This window comes from Oncorhynchus tshawytscha, linkage group LG16, assembly GCF_018296145.1.
Source record: "Oncorhynchus tshawytscha isolate Ot180627B linkage group LG16, Otsh_v2.0, whole genome shotgun sequence".
Lineage (NCBI taxonomy): Eukaryota > Metazoa > Chordata > Actinopteri > Salmoniformes > Salmonidae > Oncorhynchus > Oncorhynchus tshawytscha.
The window spans coordinates 15353005-15371840 of NC_056444.1; the positions used below are offsets into that span (position 1 = coordinate 15353005).

At 47.4% G+C, this 18836-nt stretch overlaps 1 protein-coding gene across 2 annotated transcripts; it reads left to right on the top strand.

The window, feature by feature from the left end:
• On the top strand, nt 1–15400 carry si:ch211-217a12.1 (alanine aminotransferase 2-like). Of its 2 annotated transcripts, none has more exons than XM_024402050.2 (12): nt 1–131; nt 2284–2466; nt 11162–11251; nt 11357–11465; nt 11549–11682; nt 11867–12110; nt 12203–12282; nt 12402–12538; nt 12692–12866; nt 13014–13169; nt 13315–13427; nt 13660–15400. In XM_024402050.2, the coding sequence occupies exons 2-12, from the start codon at nt 2335–2337 to the stop codon at nt 13748–13750; spliced, it is 1461 nt and encodes a 486-aa protein (XP_024257818.1). In that variant the 5' UTR covers nt 1–131; nt 2284–2334; the 3' UTR covers nt 13751–15400. The 2 variants fall into 2 exon arrangements, with proteins under 2 accessions (XP_024257818.1, XP_024257816.1); XM_024402048.2 differs by lacking the exon at nt 1–131 and adding an exon at nt 1819–1986.
• The last annotated feature ends 3436 nt before the right edge of the window (nt 15401–18836 follow it).

Below are 18836 nucleotides of genomic sequence, written 5' to 3' on the forward strand. Positions count from 1 at the left end.
GGTGGAGACAAAACAACCAAAGGCAGACTGACTGACTGACACGGATATACAGAGAGAACCCTTGTGCTTTTACTGACCACTGATTGACCATTGGCTAGTGGCTACATTCCCAGAGAGGATACAGTTCTCTGGTGAGTGTTGAGTTGTTTCACTGTGATTTAATTGTAGGAGCGAAGGTCTCATAGGAAAGGCATGGACTAGACTGGAGGGTTACAGAGGTTATGCAGTGTGCTGTCATGTCTCTGGTCAGACCAGAGCACTGTTAGGCATGCTGAAAATGTTGGCACACTGTTGGTCATTCTCCCAGGTGATATTTATTTACAACAACGTTTCGACCCCTAGGTCTTCATCAGGCATCCATATCCCAGGTGGGGGTGGAAGGTCCTATATATAGGGGCAGTACTCAGTGACATCCCTTCCTGAAATAGGAGGTAAAAAATGTATAACAGTTTCACAATAAACATTCAATGTATCAGAATATATGATCATACACAGGGAATGTGATCAATATTTACAGTAATATGCATACACATACAATATTCAATTAGGATTTTAAAAAACAACACAATTCTGACATTGAAACTAAAAAAACCTTTAAAAAGAAAAAGTGGGACATGACCCTGGAGTGGGGTGTGGCATCCATTGTGTGTACATTTGGCCAGACAGTAAGAGTAACACTACACTCCTGGGTGGGAAGAGCAGGGCTGGGATGTCCCAGTTGAGAGCACACAGTGTGCTGTGCCACAGAGGAATTTGTAGCCCTTTCGGTGCTGTGCAATTCTGGAAAGCAATGTAAAGAGCAAAAATAGAATGTCTGCCAACACTCCTCTCCTTTTCAGTCTCCATGGCAATAATATTAATCCTTCAAAGAAATTGTAATGTTTTTAACCTTTGAGCATTGAAAATCACTTCCCTAAATGTTTTCTATTATCTATCTATTATCTATTATCTATTATCTTTCACAAATAATTTGTGTCACAAGAGTTCTTTAAATCCACCCCAGTTATTTGGTCAGAGTATTCTATGTAAGTCAGAGCCTATGTAAGTACCTAGCTACTTAGAAAACAACAGCCCCAGAATTCCCATGTGAATCAATTACTAGAATTTGAATAGTATGAAAACTGGTTTAGTTTGAACACTTCTCTGTCCATCATCTCAGGCACCCAGAACCAAATCCCACATCCATTAGTCTGTTACGAGAGACCATCATCTAGGGTCGGGGAAGTAAATAACAGAATAAGAATTAAAAGGGCATACTTGTAAACAATGGAGGAAAGTTTATATTTTGTTTTCTGATTGACAGTCAAACTAACCACATGAGACATTTATAAGTTTGATTCTTTAAGAATCAATGGCTATATCATTAGTTGAAAAGTACAGGAATGGATGTAGGCCTACAAATCCCAGATTGCCCATTGTTCACATTTTTTTCTCTCACAGGCCTCATGCTCAGAAGCTAGCTAAAGTGAAGGGCTGGAATTTTATTTGTATTTATTTATGTCACCTTTATTTAACCAGGTAGGCAAGTTGAGAACAACTTCTCATTTACAATTGCGACCTGGCCAAGATAAAGCAATGGAATGGAATAAATAGAAGGGTATCAAACATATGGAAACCACACGTTTGACTCAGCTCCATTTATTCCATTCCAACCATTACAATGTGTCAGTCCTGGTGGCTTCGCCTCTCCCTGTCTGGTATTAAATACCACAAGTCTAAACGAGGCGTGAAAACCTCCTTATAAAAACACTGACTGTTGTAGCCAAACCGGCCGCCAGAAAGCGCTATTATTCCATAAACCACGTAAAATGAATAACAGTGCCAGCTCCCGGCAGGTTGGGCAATGACCGTTGGAGGGGGGAGTTTGTCTCTGACTGTGGCCATCCATAATCTATGTGGCCGAAAAGTTGTTTGAGAAACTCACAGCCTGTTGAAGATCTGGAACTGACGAAACGACGGTTTGGGCGCGCGTTTTGGGTGGTTATGGTAAGACATGATGACAAACACGTTTTGAATCCAGTTTATGTCACTGAAAGAAAGTTTGACTAATAGTGTAACGGATTTTACTCCGAGCCTTTCACTTGCGCACACATGTATGTAATGTGTCTTCTCCAGTGCAACGATGTTCGGATACCGCGCGCGTGCGCTCTGTTGCAACAATAATACTGGCTTTGGCAAGTACTGTACATGCTCGTGTGGTGTGGTGGTGGTTGGTGGTTTCACACTTCAAACTAACCAACCACTCTTCGTTCTTTTTCCTCTGCACTCTCTCAAATTTCACAGAATATTTCGTGGGCTATCAGCGGAACAGAGTGTGAGCTCCAGAAACCGAACATGACTGAAAATGGACTTGGGAACCGGGTGCTTAACATGGACACCATGAACCCGAATGTAAAGCGGGTTGAGTATGCTGTCCGTGGTCCAATCGTGCAACGTGCATTGCAGATTGAAAAGGAGCTCAAAGAGGTACAGTGTGTACTGTTGGACAGAGATCGAGATTTGCATGTGGCTGACCTTTTTCTTGTGAAATAGGCCCAGGTGACATGGTGCAAATTACCAGATGTCCGTGGGAAGTTGCCCATTATCCAACCTAATGTAGCAGTAGTAAAATAAACTTTGCCGTAAACCATGATCGGACTGGGATGAGTAAAGACTCAAATGTAAAACCCACTGGGTTCCTCAGAAGCGTCACTTACACGCAGAATGAGTTGGGACATAGGCGATGTCAGACTTTCAGTCAACCTATTTACTAACTTTTCATGCATTGAGTGTGCACAAACACTGTCAAACAGTATAGAGCCGTGTGATGATAGTGCACCCTGGTGACATTGGCACGTATCATAGGATCACCATTCTTTCCTTAGAGAACACACAAATATGCAAAGGATACTGATCTTTATGAGGGACTGCCCTGAAACTAATGCTCACTCTTTTGGAGAAGCTGACCCTGAACCACAACATTGTTTTAAAGGCAGTAGTCTCCTAAAGTAGTGGCTTCCAACCTTTTTCTGGTACTGTACCACCAACTGCTTTTTGCTTTGCCCGGAGTATCCCTGAAGTATGAGTGATGATTAGCTGAGAGAAATTGACTTTATCGACCATAGTCTGCTGCTGGAAAAACGTATGTGTTATGGCTTTACACCCCCTGCTATTTTGTGGATAAAGAGTTACCGGTCTAACAGAACACAGTGGGTGTTCTTTAATGGAAACCTCTCCAACATAATCCAGGTAGAATCAGGAATTCCCCAGGGCAGCTGTCTAGGTCTCTTACTTTTTTCAATCTTTACTAATTACATTTGAGTAAAGCCAGTGTCTATGCATGCGGACGGCTCAACACTATCCACGTCCACTACTACAGTGAGTGAAATCAATGCACCACTTAACAAAGAGCTGCAGTTAGTTTCAGAATGGGTGGCGAGGAATAAGTTAGTCCTAAATATAAAAAAACTAAAAGCATTGTATTTGGGACAAATCATTCACTAAACCCCTAACCTCAACTAAATATTGTAATAAATAATGTGGAAATTGAGCAAGTTGAGGTGATCAAACTGCTTGGAGTAACCCTGGATTATAAACTGTCATAGTCAAAACATGTTGATACAACAAATCAAATCAATCAAATCACATTTTATTTGTCACATACACATGGTTAGCAGATGTTAATGCGAGTGTAGCGAAATGCTTGTGCTTCTAGTTCCGACAATGCAGTAATAACCAACAAGTAATCTAACTAACAATTCCAAACTACTGTCTTATACACAGTGTAAGGGGATAAAGAATATGTACATAAGGATATATGAATGAGTGATGGTACAGAGCAGCATAGGCAAGATACAGTAGATGGTATCGAGTACAGTATATACATATGAGATGAGTATGTAAACAAAGTGGCATAGTTAAAGTGGCTAGTGATACATGTATTACATAAGGATACAGTCGATGATATAGAGTACAGTATATACGTATGCATATGAGATGAATAATGTAGGGTAAGTAACATTATATAAGGTAGCATTGTTTAAAGTGGCTAGTGATATATTTACATCAATTCCCATTATTAAAGTGGCTGGAGTTGAGTCAGTGTCAGTGTGTTGGCAGCAGCCACTCAATGTTAGTGGTGGCTGTTTAACAGTCGGATGGCCTTGAGATAGAAGCTGTTTTTCAGTCTCTCGGTCCCAGCTTTGATGCACCTGTACTGACCTCGCCTTCTGGATGATAGCGGGGTGAACAGGCAGTGGCTCGGGTGGTTGATGTCCTTGATGATCTTTATGGCCTTCCTGTAACATCGGGTGGTGTAGGTGTCCTGGAGGGCAGGTAGTTTGCCCCCGGTGATGCGTTGTGCAGACCTCACTACCCTCTGGAGAGCCTTACGGTTGAGGGCGGAGCAGTTGCCGTACCAGGCGGTGATACAGCCCGCCAGGATGCTCTCGATTGTGCATCTGTAATAGTTTGTGAGTGCTTTTGGTGACAAGCCGAATTTCTTCAGCCTCCTGAGGTTGAAGAGGCGCTGCTGCGCCTTCTTCACGATGCTGTCTGTGTGAGTGGACCAATTCAGTTTGTCTGTGATGTGTATGCCGAGGAACTTAAAACTTGCTACCTTCTCCACTACTGTTCCATCGATGTGGATAGGGGGTGTTCCCTCTGCTGTTTCCTGAAGTCCACAATCATCTCCTTAGTTTTGTTGACGTTGAGTGTGAGGTTATTTTCCTGACACCACACTCCGAGGGCCCTCACCTCCTCCCTGTAGGCCGTCTCGTCGTTGTTGGTAATCAAGCCTACCACTGTTGTGTCGTCCGCAAACTTGATGATTGAGTTGGAGGCGTGCGTGGCCACGCAGTCGTGGGTGAACAGGGAGTACAGGAGAGGGCTCAGAACGCACCCTTGTGGGGCCCCAGTGTTGAGGATCAGCGGGGAGGAGATGTTGCCTACCCTCACCACCTGGGGCGGCCCGTCAGGAAGTCCAGTACCCAGTTGCACAGGGCGGGGTCGAGACCCAGGGTCTCGAGCTTGATGACGAGCTTGGAGGGTACTATGGTGTTGAATGCCGAGCTGTAGTCGATGAACAGCATTCTCACATAGGTATTCCTCTTGTCCAGATGGGTTAGGGCAGTGTGCAGTGTGGTTGAGATTGCATCGTCTGTGGACCTATTTGGGCGGTAAGCAAATTGGAGTGGGTCTAGGGTGTCAGGTAGGGTGGAGGTGATATGGTCCTTGACTAGTCTCTCAAAGCACTTCATGATGACGGATGTGAGTGCTGCGGGGCGGTAGTCGTTTAGCTCAGTTACCTTAGCTTTCTTGGGAACAGGAACAATGGTGGCCCTCTTGAAGCATGTGGGAACAGCAGACTGGTATAGGGATTGATTGAATATGTCCGTAAACACACCAGCCAGCTGGTCTGCGCATGCTCTGAGGGCGCGGCTGGGGATGCCGTCTGGGCCTGCAGCCTTGCGAGGGTTAACACGTTTAAATGTCTTACTCACCTCGGCTGCAGTGAAGGAGAGACCGCATGTTTTCATTGCAGGCCGTGTCAGTGGCACTGTATTGTCCTCAAAGCGGGCAAAAAAGTTATTTAGTCTGCCTGGGAGCAAGACATCCTGGTCCGTGACTGGGCTGGATTTCTTCCTGTAGTCCGTGATTGACTGTAGACCCTGCCACATGCCTCTTGTGTCTGAGCCGTTGAATTGAGATTCTACTTTGTCTCTGAACTGACGCTTAGCTTGTTTAATAGCCTTGCGGAGGGAATAGCTGCACTGTTTGTATTCAGTCATGTTACCAGACACCTTGCCCTGATTAAAAGCACTGGTTCGCGCTTTCAGTTTCACACGAATGCTGCCATCAATCCACGGTTTCTGGTTAGGGAATGTTTTAATCGTTGCTATGGGAACGACATCTTCAACGCACGTTCTAATGAACTCGCACACCGAATCAGCGTATTCGTCAATATTGTTATCTGACGCAATACGAAACATCTCCCAGTATGAGTGGGGAGAAGTCTGTCCATAATTAAAGTGCTGCTCTGCCTTTTTAACAACACTATCAACAAGGCAGGTCCTACAGGCCCTAGTTTTGTCACACCTGGACTACTTTTCAATGGTGTGGTCAGGTGCCACAAAGAGGGACCTCGGAAAATTACAATTGGCTCCGAATAGGGCAGCATGGCTGGCCCTTAAATATACACAGAGAGTTAAAATTAGTGGAGGAGAGATTGACTTCATCACCACTTGTTTTTGTAAGAAGTGTTGACATGCTGAATGCACTGAGGTTTCTGTTTAAACTACTATCACACAGCTCAGACACCCATGCATACCCCACATGACATGCCACCAGAGGTCTCTTCACAACCCCCAAATCAAGAACAGACTATGGGAGGTGCACAGTACTACATAGAGCCATGACTACACGGAACTCAATTCCAAATCAGGTAACTGATCCAAGCAGTAGGTTCAGATTTAAAAAACAGATAAAAAATACACCTTATGGAACAGCGGGGACTGTGAAGAGACACACACACACATGGATGTTGTATTGTAGATATGTGGCAGTCGAGTAGTGGCCTGAGGGAACACACTTAATGTGTGTTATGTAATGTAATGTTTTAATTTGTATATAGTTGCTTTAATGTTGCTGGACTCCAGGAAGAGTAGCTGCTGACTTGGCAGAAACTAATGGACCCCAGGAAGAGTAGCTGCTGCCTTGGCAGGAACTAATGGACCCCAGGAAGAGTAGCTTGTGCCTTGACAGAAACTAATGGGTATCCTTAATAAATACAAATACCCCTGTAGTACCCCCTCATGTACATTTTACCAGAAGGTCTATTGTCTCAGAAGTCTTCTCAAGTACCTTCCTGGATAGGCCATGTACCCCCAGGGGTCTTAGTCGTTCACTCCTAAGGCCTGAGGTGGGGATGGTTACCAAACTAGAGTGGATTGATTCAGAGTACAATTGAGTATACACCCTCCCTCTCTTTTGTCTGTAAATTGGCTCCTTCATTTGGGCTACTCTGAAGCCATGTGGAGAAGTTCTCTGGGCACTGTGCCAACAGCTCAACCCTGTGGAGCAGGTGCCCATTGTGACATCACCACCCCTATGCTTCTCTTTGAGGAGGCCATGTAGGGTGCTTAGGTTTAGCAGAAAGTAAAGTTATGTCTAAAGTTCAACACCACAATATCCCCACCTGTGTTCTCCCTCCCTCCAGCCATAAAGTATGTGTAATATAGTAATATCCTTTCCATGTTTCAGTTATAACAGGGTTCAAAGAATACAATGATTGCCTAATTTTAAAATTATGTTGAGATTCAACATGACAAATGTTATTGGATATGTTATAGAAGCTTACTAGCATTCACATGGAGTGGGATATGCCCATTGCATTGGCTGGTATGCTGAGAGACTTCCTGTCAGGGCACTGGGCAGTGACACTTACTGATAACTCAGCAAAACAGATGGGACTAAGGTCAGTCTGGTTTGAAGTGGAATGGCTGATACATTCACCTCAGACTGGTCAGTCATTTATTCCTAGGCTGCATCCAAAGACTGGCATACAGTGAATGGGTTTGGAATTTTATAGCCGACTTTCCAGTGACTTTTTCCAGAAAAAAAAATGCAAATTTCATAAAACTGAAGTATTAGGTCAATATAATTGGGCCAATTTGTTTTGGTCAGTGCTATCCGGAATCCTTGGTACATTCCTACCTTAACCCCAACCCTTACCAAACCTTAACCCCTACCATTAGCCTAACCCTTACCGAACCTTAACCCCTACCATTAGCCTAACCCTTACCGAACCTTAACCCCTACCATTAGCCTAACCCTTACCGAACCTTAACCCCTGCCATTAGCCTAACCCTTACCGAACCTTAACCCCTACCATTAGCCTAACCCTTACCGAACCTTCACACGTACCTTAACCATTTTAAATTTCAACTTCAATGGGGTAGTGTCTCAAGGATTCCGAATAGCACGGACCAATTTGTTTTGGTGCAAGCTAGTAGCTCTGCCTGTGTGTCTGGTTGGCACAACAAGGGTCTTTTCATGATGGTGATCAATGAGAGAGTGCTTAGTTTAGCCTCAATGAGGTTTCTATGGCGACTTACCTCAATTCCCAGGCTTTGCTGTGAAGAACTGAAAATAACATTTTATCAAATGCCCTTATCCAGAGTGTCTCACAGCAAGAGCACATAACAAGGGGATCAAAGGACAGCATACCAATGTCTGGCACGGGTGTATGTCACTTTTGATACAATTGTCCAGAACTTGCAATTCATGAATTTCACTGATAAAACTATAGTGAATAGAGTTGTGTCCTGGTCTCAATTGGCCGGTCCAGAGCCCTGTTGTCAGTGCCTGGTGCTGAACAGGAGAACACAGAGCTGACCAGTGGGAGGGGGGCAGTTCTCACACAGCGAACAGCACACTCATTGTTCGACAAGCGAGGGATAAGACCAAGAAGGGAAGAGCTTTGCGTCCCTTCTCGGACCTTACCGATCGGATCTGTATGGTAGTTAGAATGAGGTGAATCACAGTAGGTTAACATAATAGGGATGTTGACTCAGTAAAATTATTCAATAGAAAGAGACCAGAGACAATGAACAGCCAGATAACAGCCAGTTTCTGTTACTTAACTGAAACAATGGAAATTAAAAATATATTTTTTACATACCGTGGTTGCCATAACATTGAAGAACTCCGACGGCGCATGATTAATTCTGAGAATCGCCCCTCACCAAAATATAACTTTCTATCCTCTGTAGTCTACCCAGGTCCTGATCTCCCCTCTGTAACCCCTGTGCCAGGCTGACTCTGTGCCAGGCTGACTCTGTGCCAGGCCTAATCTATACAGAACCTGGGGGCACAGGGCTGCTAATGAGAGAGGAAGACTGGCATGGGGGATTGGGACTGTGCGATGAGGGAATGAACCAGTCTGATTTGATTTTACATGCAGCCAATGTCAGCTGATCTGAAAGGAATGAACAGCTGATCTTTCATTATGCATGTGCCATGTGTCCCGTTCTAAGAATCCTGAGAAGTGTTTTGGACGTGAAACTCAAGTTATTTAAAGGGGCAATTAATAACAGTGTGTTTTGGTAAAAAGCTGAGGAATGGGCTTGTATAGACAGAGCTATGGATGCAAGGACTAACCGTTGATGATAACAACATTAGTGTTTAACCATGTTTTGAGGCTATACACTGTTTACATTTTACAATGTTTACAAACATTGGAGTAAAACAGGCTTCTATTTTGGGTTCTGATGGGGTACAACAGTTGAACTAAGCTCATTAGGCAAGTCCAAAAATGTATGTAGCTACAGATTGCAGCTTTAAATGATTATTACTGGTGGTTTTGGATAGTTGTTGTGTGGCATTCAGCTCTGGTGTCTTTCTCTGTAAAATGGAATACCTGCTGTCCCTGCCTGAGCACACTGATGTCCCAGCAGTACAAACACAGCTGGGTGTCCCCCTCTCCCTTCCATTTTGATTGGCAGAAATCACGAGACGCCCCCTGATATTGACCTACAGGACGAAAGCAGGAAGGTATCATGTGGGTTTAGGTTTCAGTTGGGGGAATGAACAGAGTGCCTGTTTAGCTACACAACAAGGAAAGCAGTGTCATCTACAGTATAGACATTCCCATACCAAGATGGCTGATGTGAAGATGGAGCACTCAGACAGTAAATGCAGCATAGACGTCACATAGGCTTTCTTTTAACTGTTAATATTAGGTTATGTAGTGTGTAGCTTTGATGACACCTCAGGGGACTACAAAAGTTAAAAGAAAGTTAAACTCCAAATCCCACTATTCCAGGTGCTGAACAGTAAAACCATAGTGGGGTGTATTCAGGGGCTTATCAGATTATGCTGTTCAATGACTACTAGATCTACCACATCTACTAGATCTACCACGTCTACTAGGTCTACCACAACTACTAGGTCTACCACGACTACTAGGTCTACCACGACTACTAGATCTACCACGACTACTAGGTCTACCACGACTACTAGGTCTACCACGACTACTAGGTCTACCACGACTACTAGATCTACCACGACTACTAGATCTACCACGACTACTAGGTCTACCACGACTACTAGGTCTACCACGACTACTAGGTCTACCACGACTACTAGGTCTACCACGACTACTAGGTCTACCACGACTACTAGATCTACCACGACTACTAGGTCTACCACGACTACTAGGTCTACCACGACTACTAGGTCTACCACGACTACTAGGTCTACCACGACTACTAGATCTACCACGACTACTAGATCTACCACGACTACTAGATCTACCACGACTACTAGGTCTACCACGACTACTAGATCTACCACGACTACTAGATCTACCACATCTACTAGGTCTACCACAACTACTAGGTCTACCACAACTACTAGGTCTACTAGATCTACCACGTCTACTAGATCTACCACGACTACTAGGTCTACCACGACTACTAGGTCTACCACGACTACTAGGTCTACCACGACTACTAGGTCTACCACGACTACTCGGTCTACCACGACTACTAGGTCTACCACGACTACTCGGTCTACCATGACTACTCGGTCTACCATGACTACTCGGTCTACCACATCTATCAGGCTACACAAAGAACATGTTGTCATTGTCGCGTTACACTGTTTCCACTCTAGGTCTTGTCCATCTAGTTTCTTGTATTGGCTACAAGCCTGAATGTTGTTTATCAAGCCTTTGCATTGCAGATGATATGCTCCCTGTTGTATTTTTTTTACCAGTATCATGAGTTTGAATGAAATTATGATTATAAGAATTGGAGAGGGCTATGGAGTAGGCTTGAGCAGGGACAGAATGACCGGGAGAAAAGAGAGAGCGAGAGGCATTGGCACAGCAACATCCCTATTGTTTTACCCAGATCTCTCCTGCCCTCCCCAGTCTACACACAGTGAGAGTATCACAGCTGTCTCCAGTCCCTCTGTTTAACATGCTGTTGGCTTCCAGGATTATACAAAGTCCAATGGTTGAATAGGCAGGGATTTTAAACCAAGTTTAGAGTTATCATACTCAAAGAGGTTGTATTGTAAGTATTACTATTGGGGATTGTCATGCACTAAATGTGACTTATGTTTAATTATCACGATAACCATATCTGTGTAATAACTGCGACTTTCTCTGTTTCTGCAGGGGGTTGAGAAGCCTTTTACAGAGGTCATCAAGGCCAACATTGGTGATGCGCATGCTATGGGCCAGAAACCAATCACATTTCTCCGACAGGTCTGTTAATCGTTGTTCTAAAGCTGTGGTGTATTTTATATGGAAGTGACCCATTATTATTAATTGACTATTTACTATACATTACAACTTCTCTGCTCCTGTCAGGTTGTAGCGCTCTGCGCCTACCCAGATCTCCTAGAAGACGACAAGTTCCCAGAGGACGCTAAAAATAGAGCACGGCGCATCCTTCAGGCCTGTGGAGGGGGAAGTATAGGTGAAATAACTTACTGTAGGCAGGCAGTATGTAAAAAACAAACACCTTTTGTTAAATATCCATTGAACTTGTATCTATTTCAGGTGCATACAGTGCTAGTCCAGGCATTGAGATCATACGACAGGATGTGGCTAAATATATTGAGAAGCGGGACGGTGGCATCCCCAGTAACCCCGACAGCATCTACCTCTCCACCGGGGCCAGTGATGCCATAGTGGTAAGACTGATGATGGCAGTAGTACTGAGCTCTTGACTTGTGCTCGCGTGACTAAAATGCTGATTACAACCAACACTTAACTATTAACTGGATCAGTAAATCATCTCTCAATGCTGAATCGGATCTTACGGCACACGACTCTCCCCTTCCGTCCTTTCTACCTCCCTCACATCTCTCTCTATAGACCATGCTAAAGTTGTTGACGTCAGGCGAGGGGAAGAACCGTACAGGGGTGATGATCTCCATCCCTCAGTACCCCCTCTACTCTGCTGCTCTGGCTGAGCTGGCGGCTGTCCAGATCAGCTACTACCTGGACGAGGACAAGTGCTGGAGCCTGGACGTCAATGAGCTGAGGAGGGCTGTGAAGGCAGCCAGGGAGCACTGTAACCCCCGCGCCCTCTGCATTATCAACCCTGGCAACCCCACAGGTATGTGGACACAAGTTTAGGGATCTGACTCTCTTATTTTTAGACCATCTCTGTTCTGTTTAGAGAACTCTTGTCACCCATCACTGTGATAGGTCAGGTCCAGAGCAGGCAGTGCATTGAAGATGTGATTAGATTCGCTGCTGAGGAGCACCTTTTCCTGATGGCTGATGAGGTAATTTAGTAATAATACAATCTCTTCTACCTGATCTTACCCTTTCTCCCCCTTCTCTAAGGTTTTTCTTCCAGACAAGATATTCAATACATATCACTCCCTCCCTCTGTGGCTACCAGGTGTACCAGGATAATGTGTATGCGGAGGGTTGCCAGTTCCACTCCTTTAAGAAGGTTCTGTTTGAGATGGGACCAGAGTACTCCAGTGTTGTGGAGCTGGTCTCCTTCCACTCCACCTCCAAATGCTTCATGGGAGAGTAAGTCTGTAGCTACACACCCACGTATTCTCACAGATGGTGACTGACATAACTTGGCTCTATTAGGAAAAACGAACTTGACACGTCGTACAGTATGTGAATCAAGTATGCCAGTTACTGTACCATATGAATGTGTGTGTTCTTGTCATACAGGTGTGGTTTCAGAGGAGGGTACATGGAGGTGGTTAACATGGACCCTGAGGTGAAGTTGCAGCTGACTAAGCTGGTGTCTGTGCGGCTGTGCCCCCCCATCCCTGGGCAGGCCCTACTGGACCTGGTGGTCAATCCCCCTCAGCCTGACGAGCCTTCCTATGCCACCTTCATCAAGGTCAGCATACACATGATGTGGATGTTAGGATTCAGCCCTAAATGTCACATTTATATTATTACAGTGTAACAGGTGCTGTTCAGTAAAAATGTATGTACATTGTGTCACAATCTGTGAGTATTATCCTGACCTCTGACCACTTAACAGGAGCGTACTGCCAACCTGGATATCCTGGCTGAGAAGGCCAAGATGACAGAGCAGGTCCTCAACACGGTCCCAGGGATCCACTGTAACCCTGTCCAGGGAGCCATGTACACCTTCCCCCGCCTCTCACTGCCAGAGAAAGCCATCAACGCGGCCAAGGTATGTCTTTCCATCCCCCTCTTTCACCCTCCCTCTCTGTTAATTGATCTCTCCTTTCCCTGCCTGTTTCTGATGCTCAGTTGTCTGATTCTTCCTATTCCAATCCCTTCTGTGTTGTTATTCAACCTTCTTTACCTCTGTGTAGGAGAAAGGCCAGGCTCCAGACATGTTCTACTGTATGAAGCTGCTGGAGGAGACTGGTATCTGCCTGGTTCCAGGTAGTGGCTTCGGGCAGAGAGATGGAACCTACCATTTCAGGTTAGACCCTTACCGAACATTCCTACCTTAACCCCAACCCTTAACTCCAGTCTGTCTAGCCTGGGTACCAGTCTGTTTGGCTATCATTCCACTCCTTGTCATGTCAAATGTTTTTCATGGCAAAGAGTGGAATGATAGCTAAACAGACTGGTACCCTGCCCCCAGTGATGTTCATGCTAAGAAAACATCATTTTTTAAATCTCTATCACACTCTCTTTCTTTCTCTGTGTAGGATGACCATCTTACCTGCAACTGAAAAGCTGAAGGTTGTATTGGAAAAGATCAGGGAGTTTCATAAGCGGTTCACAGAGGAGTTCTCATAACCCCACTCCTCTTCCCAGTCTGGTCTGTAACAAAACCCCACTCCTCTTCCCAGTCTGGTCTGTAACAAAACCCCACTCCTCTTCCCAGTCTGGTCTGTAACAAAACCCCACTCCTCTTCCCAGTCTGGTCTGTAACAAAACCCCACTCCTCTTCCCAGTCTGGTCTGTAACAAAACCCCACTCCTCTTCCCAGTCTGGTCTGTAACAAAACCCCACTCCTCTTCCCAGTCTGGTCTGTAACAAAACCCCACTCCTCTTCCCAGTCTGGTCTGTAACAAAACCCCACTCCTCTTCCCAGTCTGGTCTGTAACAAAACCCCACTCCTCTTCCCAGTCTGGTCTGTAACAAAACCCCACTCCTCTTCCCAGTCTGGTCTGTAACAAAACCCCACTCCTCTTCCCAGTCTGGTCTGTAACAAAACCCCACTCCTCTTCCCAGTCTGGTCTGTAACAAAACCCCACTCCTCTTCCCAGTCTGGTCTGTAACAAAACCCCACTCCTCTTCCCAGTCTGGTCTGTAACAAAACCCCACTCCTCTTCCCAGTCTGGTCTGTAACAAAACCCCACTCCTCTTCCCAGTCTGGTCCGTAACAAAACCCCACTCCTCTTCCCAGTCTGGTCCGTAACAAAACCCCACTCCTCTTCCCAGTCTGGTCTGTAACAAAACCCCACTCCTCTTCCCAGTCTGGTCTGTAACAAAACCCCACTCCTCTTCCCAGTCTGGTCCGTAACAAAACCCCACTCCTCTTCCCAGTCTGGTCTGTAACAAAACCCCACTCCTCTTCCCAGTCCGGTCTGTAACAAAACCCCACCCCTCTTCTCAGTCCGGTCCAGTCTGAAACAAAACCCCACCCCTCTTCCCAGTCTGGTCTGTAACAAAACCCCACTCCTCTTCCCAGTCTGGTCTGTAACAAAACCCCACTCCTCTTCCCAGTCTGGTCTGTAACAAAACCCCACCCCTCTTCCCAGTCCGGTCCAGTCTGTAACAAAACCCCACCCCTCTTCCCAGTCCGGTCCAGTCTGTAAGAAAACCCCACCCATCTTCCTAGTCTGGTCCGTAACAAAACCCCACCCATCTTCCTAGTCTGGTCCGTAACAAAACCCCACCCCTCTTCCCAGTCCGGTCCGGTCCGTAACAAAACCCCACCCATCTTCCTAGTCCGGTCCGTAACAAAACCCCACCCCTCTTCCCAGTCCGGTCCAGTCTGTAATAAAACCCCACCCCTCTTCCCAGTCTGGTCTGTAACAAAATCCCACCCCTCTTCCCAGTCTGGTCTGTAACAAAATCCCACCCATCTTCCTAGTCCGGTCCGTAACAAAACCCCACCCCTCTTTCCAGTCCGGTCTGTAACAAAACCCCACCCCTCTTCCCAGTCCGGTCCGGTCTGTAACAAAACCCCACCCCTCTTCCCAGTCCGGTCCGGTCTGTAACAAAACCCCACCCCTCTTCCCAGTCCGGTCCGGTCCGTAACAAAACCCCACCCCTCTTTCCAGTCCGGTCTGTAACAAAACCCCACCCCTCTTCCCAGTCCGGTCCGGTCTGTAACAAAACCCCACCCCTATTCCCAGTCTGGTCTGTTAGAAAACCCCACCCATCTTCCTAGTCTGGTCCGTAACAAAACCCCACCCGTCTTCCTAGTCCGGTCCGTAACTAAACCCCACCCGTCTTCCTAGTCCGGTCCAGTCTGTAATAAAACCCCACCCCTCTTCCCAGTCCGGTCCAGTCTGTAATTAAACCCCACCCCTCTTCCCAGTCCGGTCCAGTCTGTAATAAAACCCACCCCTCTTCCCAGTCCGGTCCAGTCTGTAATAAAACCCCACCCCTCTTCCCAGTCCGGTCCAGTCTGTAATAAAACCCCACCCCCTCTTCCCAGTCCGGTCCAGTCTGTAATAAACCCCCCATCTTCCTAGTCCGGTCCAGTCTGTAATAAAACCCCACCCCTCTTCCCAGTCCGGTCCAGTCTGTAATAAACCCCCCACCCCTCTTCCCAGTCCGGTGCAGTCTGTAATAAAACCCCACCCCTCTTCAGTCTGTAATAAAACCCCACCCCTCTTCCCAGTCCGGTCCGTAACAAAACCCCACCTATCTTCCTAGTCTGGTCCGTAACAAAACCCCACCCCTCTTCCCAGTCCGGTCCGTAACAAAACCCCACCCCTCTTCCCAGTCCGGTCCAGTTTGTAAGAAAACCCCACCCGTCTTCCTAGTCCGGTCCGTAACAAAACCCCACCCGTCTTCCTAGTCCGGTCCGTAACAAAACCCCACCCGTCTTCCTAGTCCGGTCCGTAACAAAAGCCCACCCGTCTTCCTAGTCCGGTCCGTAACAAAACCCCACCCGTCTTCCTAGTCCGGTCCAGTCTGTAATAAAACCCCACCCCTCTTCCCAGTCCGGTCCAGTCTGTAATAAAACCCCACCCCTCTTCCCAGTCCGGTCCAGTCTGTAATAAAACCCCACCCCTCTTCCCAGTCCGGTCCAGTCTGTAATAAAACCCCACCCCTCTTCCCAGTCCGGTCCAGTCTGTAATAAAACCCCACCCCTCTTCCTAGTCCGGTCCAGTCTGTAATAAAACCCCACCCCTCTTCCCAGTCCGGTCCAGTCTGTAATAAAACCCCACCCCTCTTCCCAGTCCGGTCCAGTCTGTAATAAAATCCCACCCCTGTTCCCAGTCCGGTCCAGTCTGTAATAAAACCCCACCCATCTTCCCAGTCCGGTCCAGTCTGTAATAAAACCCCACCCCTCTTCCCAGTCCGGTCCAGTCTGTAATAAAACCCCACCCCTCTTCCCATTCCGGTCCGGTCCGTAACAAAACCCCACCCCTCTTCCCAGTCCGGTCCGTAACAAAACCCCACCCATCTTCCCAGTCCGGTCCAGTCTGTAATAAAACCCCACCCCTCTTCCTAGTCCGGTCCAGTCTGTAATAAAACCCCACCCCTCTTCCCAGTCCGGTCCAGTCTGTAATAAAACCCCACCCCTCTTCCCAGTCCGGTCCAGTCTGTAATAAACCCCCCTCTTCCTAGTCCGGTCCAGTCTGTAATAAAACCTCACCCCTCTTCCCAGTCTGGTCCAGTCTGTAATAAAACCCCACCCCTCTTCCCAGTCCGGTCCGTAACAAAACCCCACCCATCTTCCTAGTCCGGTCCGTAACAAAACCCCACCCCTCTTTCCAGTCCGGTCTGTAACAAAACCCCACCCCTCTTCCCAGTCCGGTCCGGTCTGTAACAAAACCCCACCCCTATTCCCAGTCTGGTCTGTTAGAAAACCCCACCCATCTTCCTAGTCTGGTCCGTAACAAAACCCCACCCGTCTTCCTAGTCCGGTCTGTAACTAAACCCCACCCGTCTTCCTAGTCCGGTCCAGTCTGTAATAAAACCCCACCCCTCTTCCCAGTCCGGTCCAGTCTGTAATTAAACCCCACCCCTCTTCCCAGTCCGGTCCAGTCTGTAATAAAACCCACCCCTCTTCCCAGTCCGGTCCAGTCTGTAATAAAACCCCACCCCTCTTCCCAGTCCGGTCCAGTCTGTAATAAAACCCCACCCCCTCTTCCCAGTCCGGTCCAGTCTGTAATAAACCCCCCCATCTTCCTAGTCCGGTCCAGTCTGTAATAAAACCCCACCCCTCTTCCCAGTCCGGTCCAGTCTGTAATAAACCCCCCACCCCTCTTCCCAGTCCGGTGCAGTCTGTAATAAAACCCCACCCCTCTTCAGTCTGTAATAAAACCCCACCCCTCTTCCCAGTCCGGTCCGTAACAAAACCCCACCCATCTTCCTAGTCTGGTCCGTAACAAAACCCCACCCCTCTTCCCAGTCCGGTCCGTAACAAAACCCCACCCCTCTTCCCAGTCCGGTCCAGTCTGTAAGAAAACCCCACCCGTCTTCCTAGTCCGGTCCGTAACAAAACCCCACCCGTCTTCCTAGTCCGGTCCGTAACAAAACCCCACCCGTCTTCCTAGTCCGGTCCGTAACAAAAGCCCACCCGTCTTCCTAGTCCGGTCCGTAACAAAACCCCACCCGTCTTCCTAGTCCGGTCCAGTCTGTAATAAAACCCCACCCCTCTTCCCAGTCCGGTCCAGTCTGTAATAAAACCCCACCCCTCTTCCCAGTCCGGTCCAGTCTGTAATAAAACCCCACCCCTCTTCCTAGTCCGGTCCAGTCTGTAATAAAACCCCACCCCTCTTCCCAGTCCGGTCCAGTCTGTAATAAAACCCCACCCCTGTTCCCAGTCCAGTCCAGTCTGTAATAAAACCCCACCCATCTTCCCAGTCCGGTCCAGTCTGTAATAAAACCCCACCCCTCTTCCCAGTCCGGTCCAGTCTGTAATAAAACCCCACCCCTCTTCCCATTCCGGTCCGGTCCGTAACAAAACCCCACCCCTCTTCCCAGTCCGGTCCGTAACAAAACCCCACCCATCTTCCTAGTCCGGTCCGTAACAAAACCCCACCCCTCTTCCCAGTCCGGTCCAGTCTGTAACAAAACCCCACCCCTCTTCCCAGTCCGGTCCAGTCTGTAATAAAACCCCACCCCTCTTCCCAGTCTGGTCTGTAACAAAATCCCACCCCTCTTCCCAGTCCGGTCCAGTCTGTAATAAAACCCCACCCCTCTTTCCAGTCCGGTCCAGACTGTAATAAAACCTCACCCCTCTTCCCAGTCCAGTCTGTAATAAAACCCCACCCCTCTTCCCAGTCCGGTCCAGTCTGTAATAAAACCTCACCCCTCTTCCCAGTCCGGTCTGTAACAAAACCCCACCCCTCTTCCCAGTCCGGTCTGTAACAAAACCCCACCCCTATTCCCAGTCCGGTCTGTAAGAAAACCCCACCCATCTTCCTAGTCTGGTCCGTAACAAAACCCCACCCCTCTTCCCAGTCCGGTCCGTAACAAAACCCCACCCCTCTTCCCAGTCCGGTCCAGTCTGTAAGAAAACCCCACCCGTCTTCCTAGTCCGGTCTGTAACAAAACCCCACCCGTCTTCCTAGTCCGGTCCGTAACAAAAGCCCACCCGTCTTCCTAGTCCGGTCCGTAACAAAAGCCCACCCGTCTTCCTAGTCCGGTCCAGTCTGTAATAAAACCCCACCCCTCTTCCCAGTCCGGTCCA

Bases quoted from the DNA above. Each gene is read 5' to 3' on its own strand.
- si:ch211-217a12.1 (XM_024402048.2), top strand. From the start codon at position 1,894: ATGTGGCCGAAAAGTTGTTTGAGAAACTCACAGCCTGTTGAAGATCTG. The intron at 11,466-11,548 runs GTGAAATAACTT...TATCTATTTCAG, and splicing joins CTGTGGAGGGGGAAGTATAG to GTGCATACAGTGCTAGTCCA. The intron at 13,428-13,659 runs GTTAGACCCTTA...TTCTCTGTGTAG, and splicing joins GATGGAACCTACCATTTCAG to GATGACCATCTTACCTGCAA.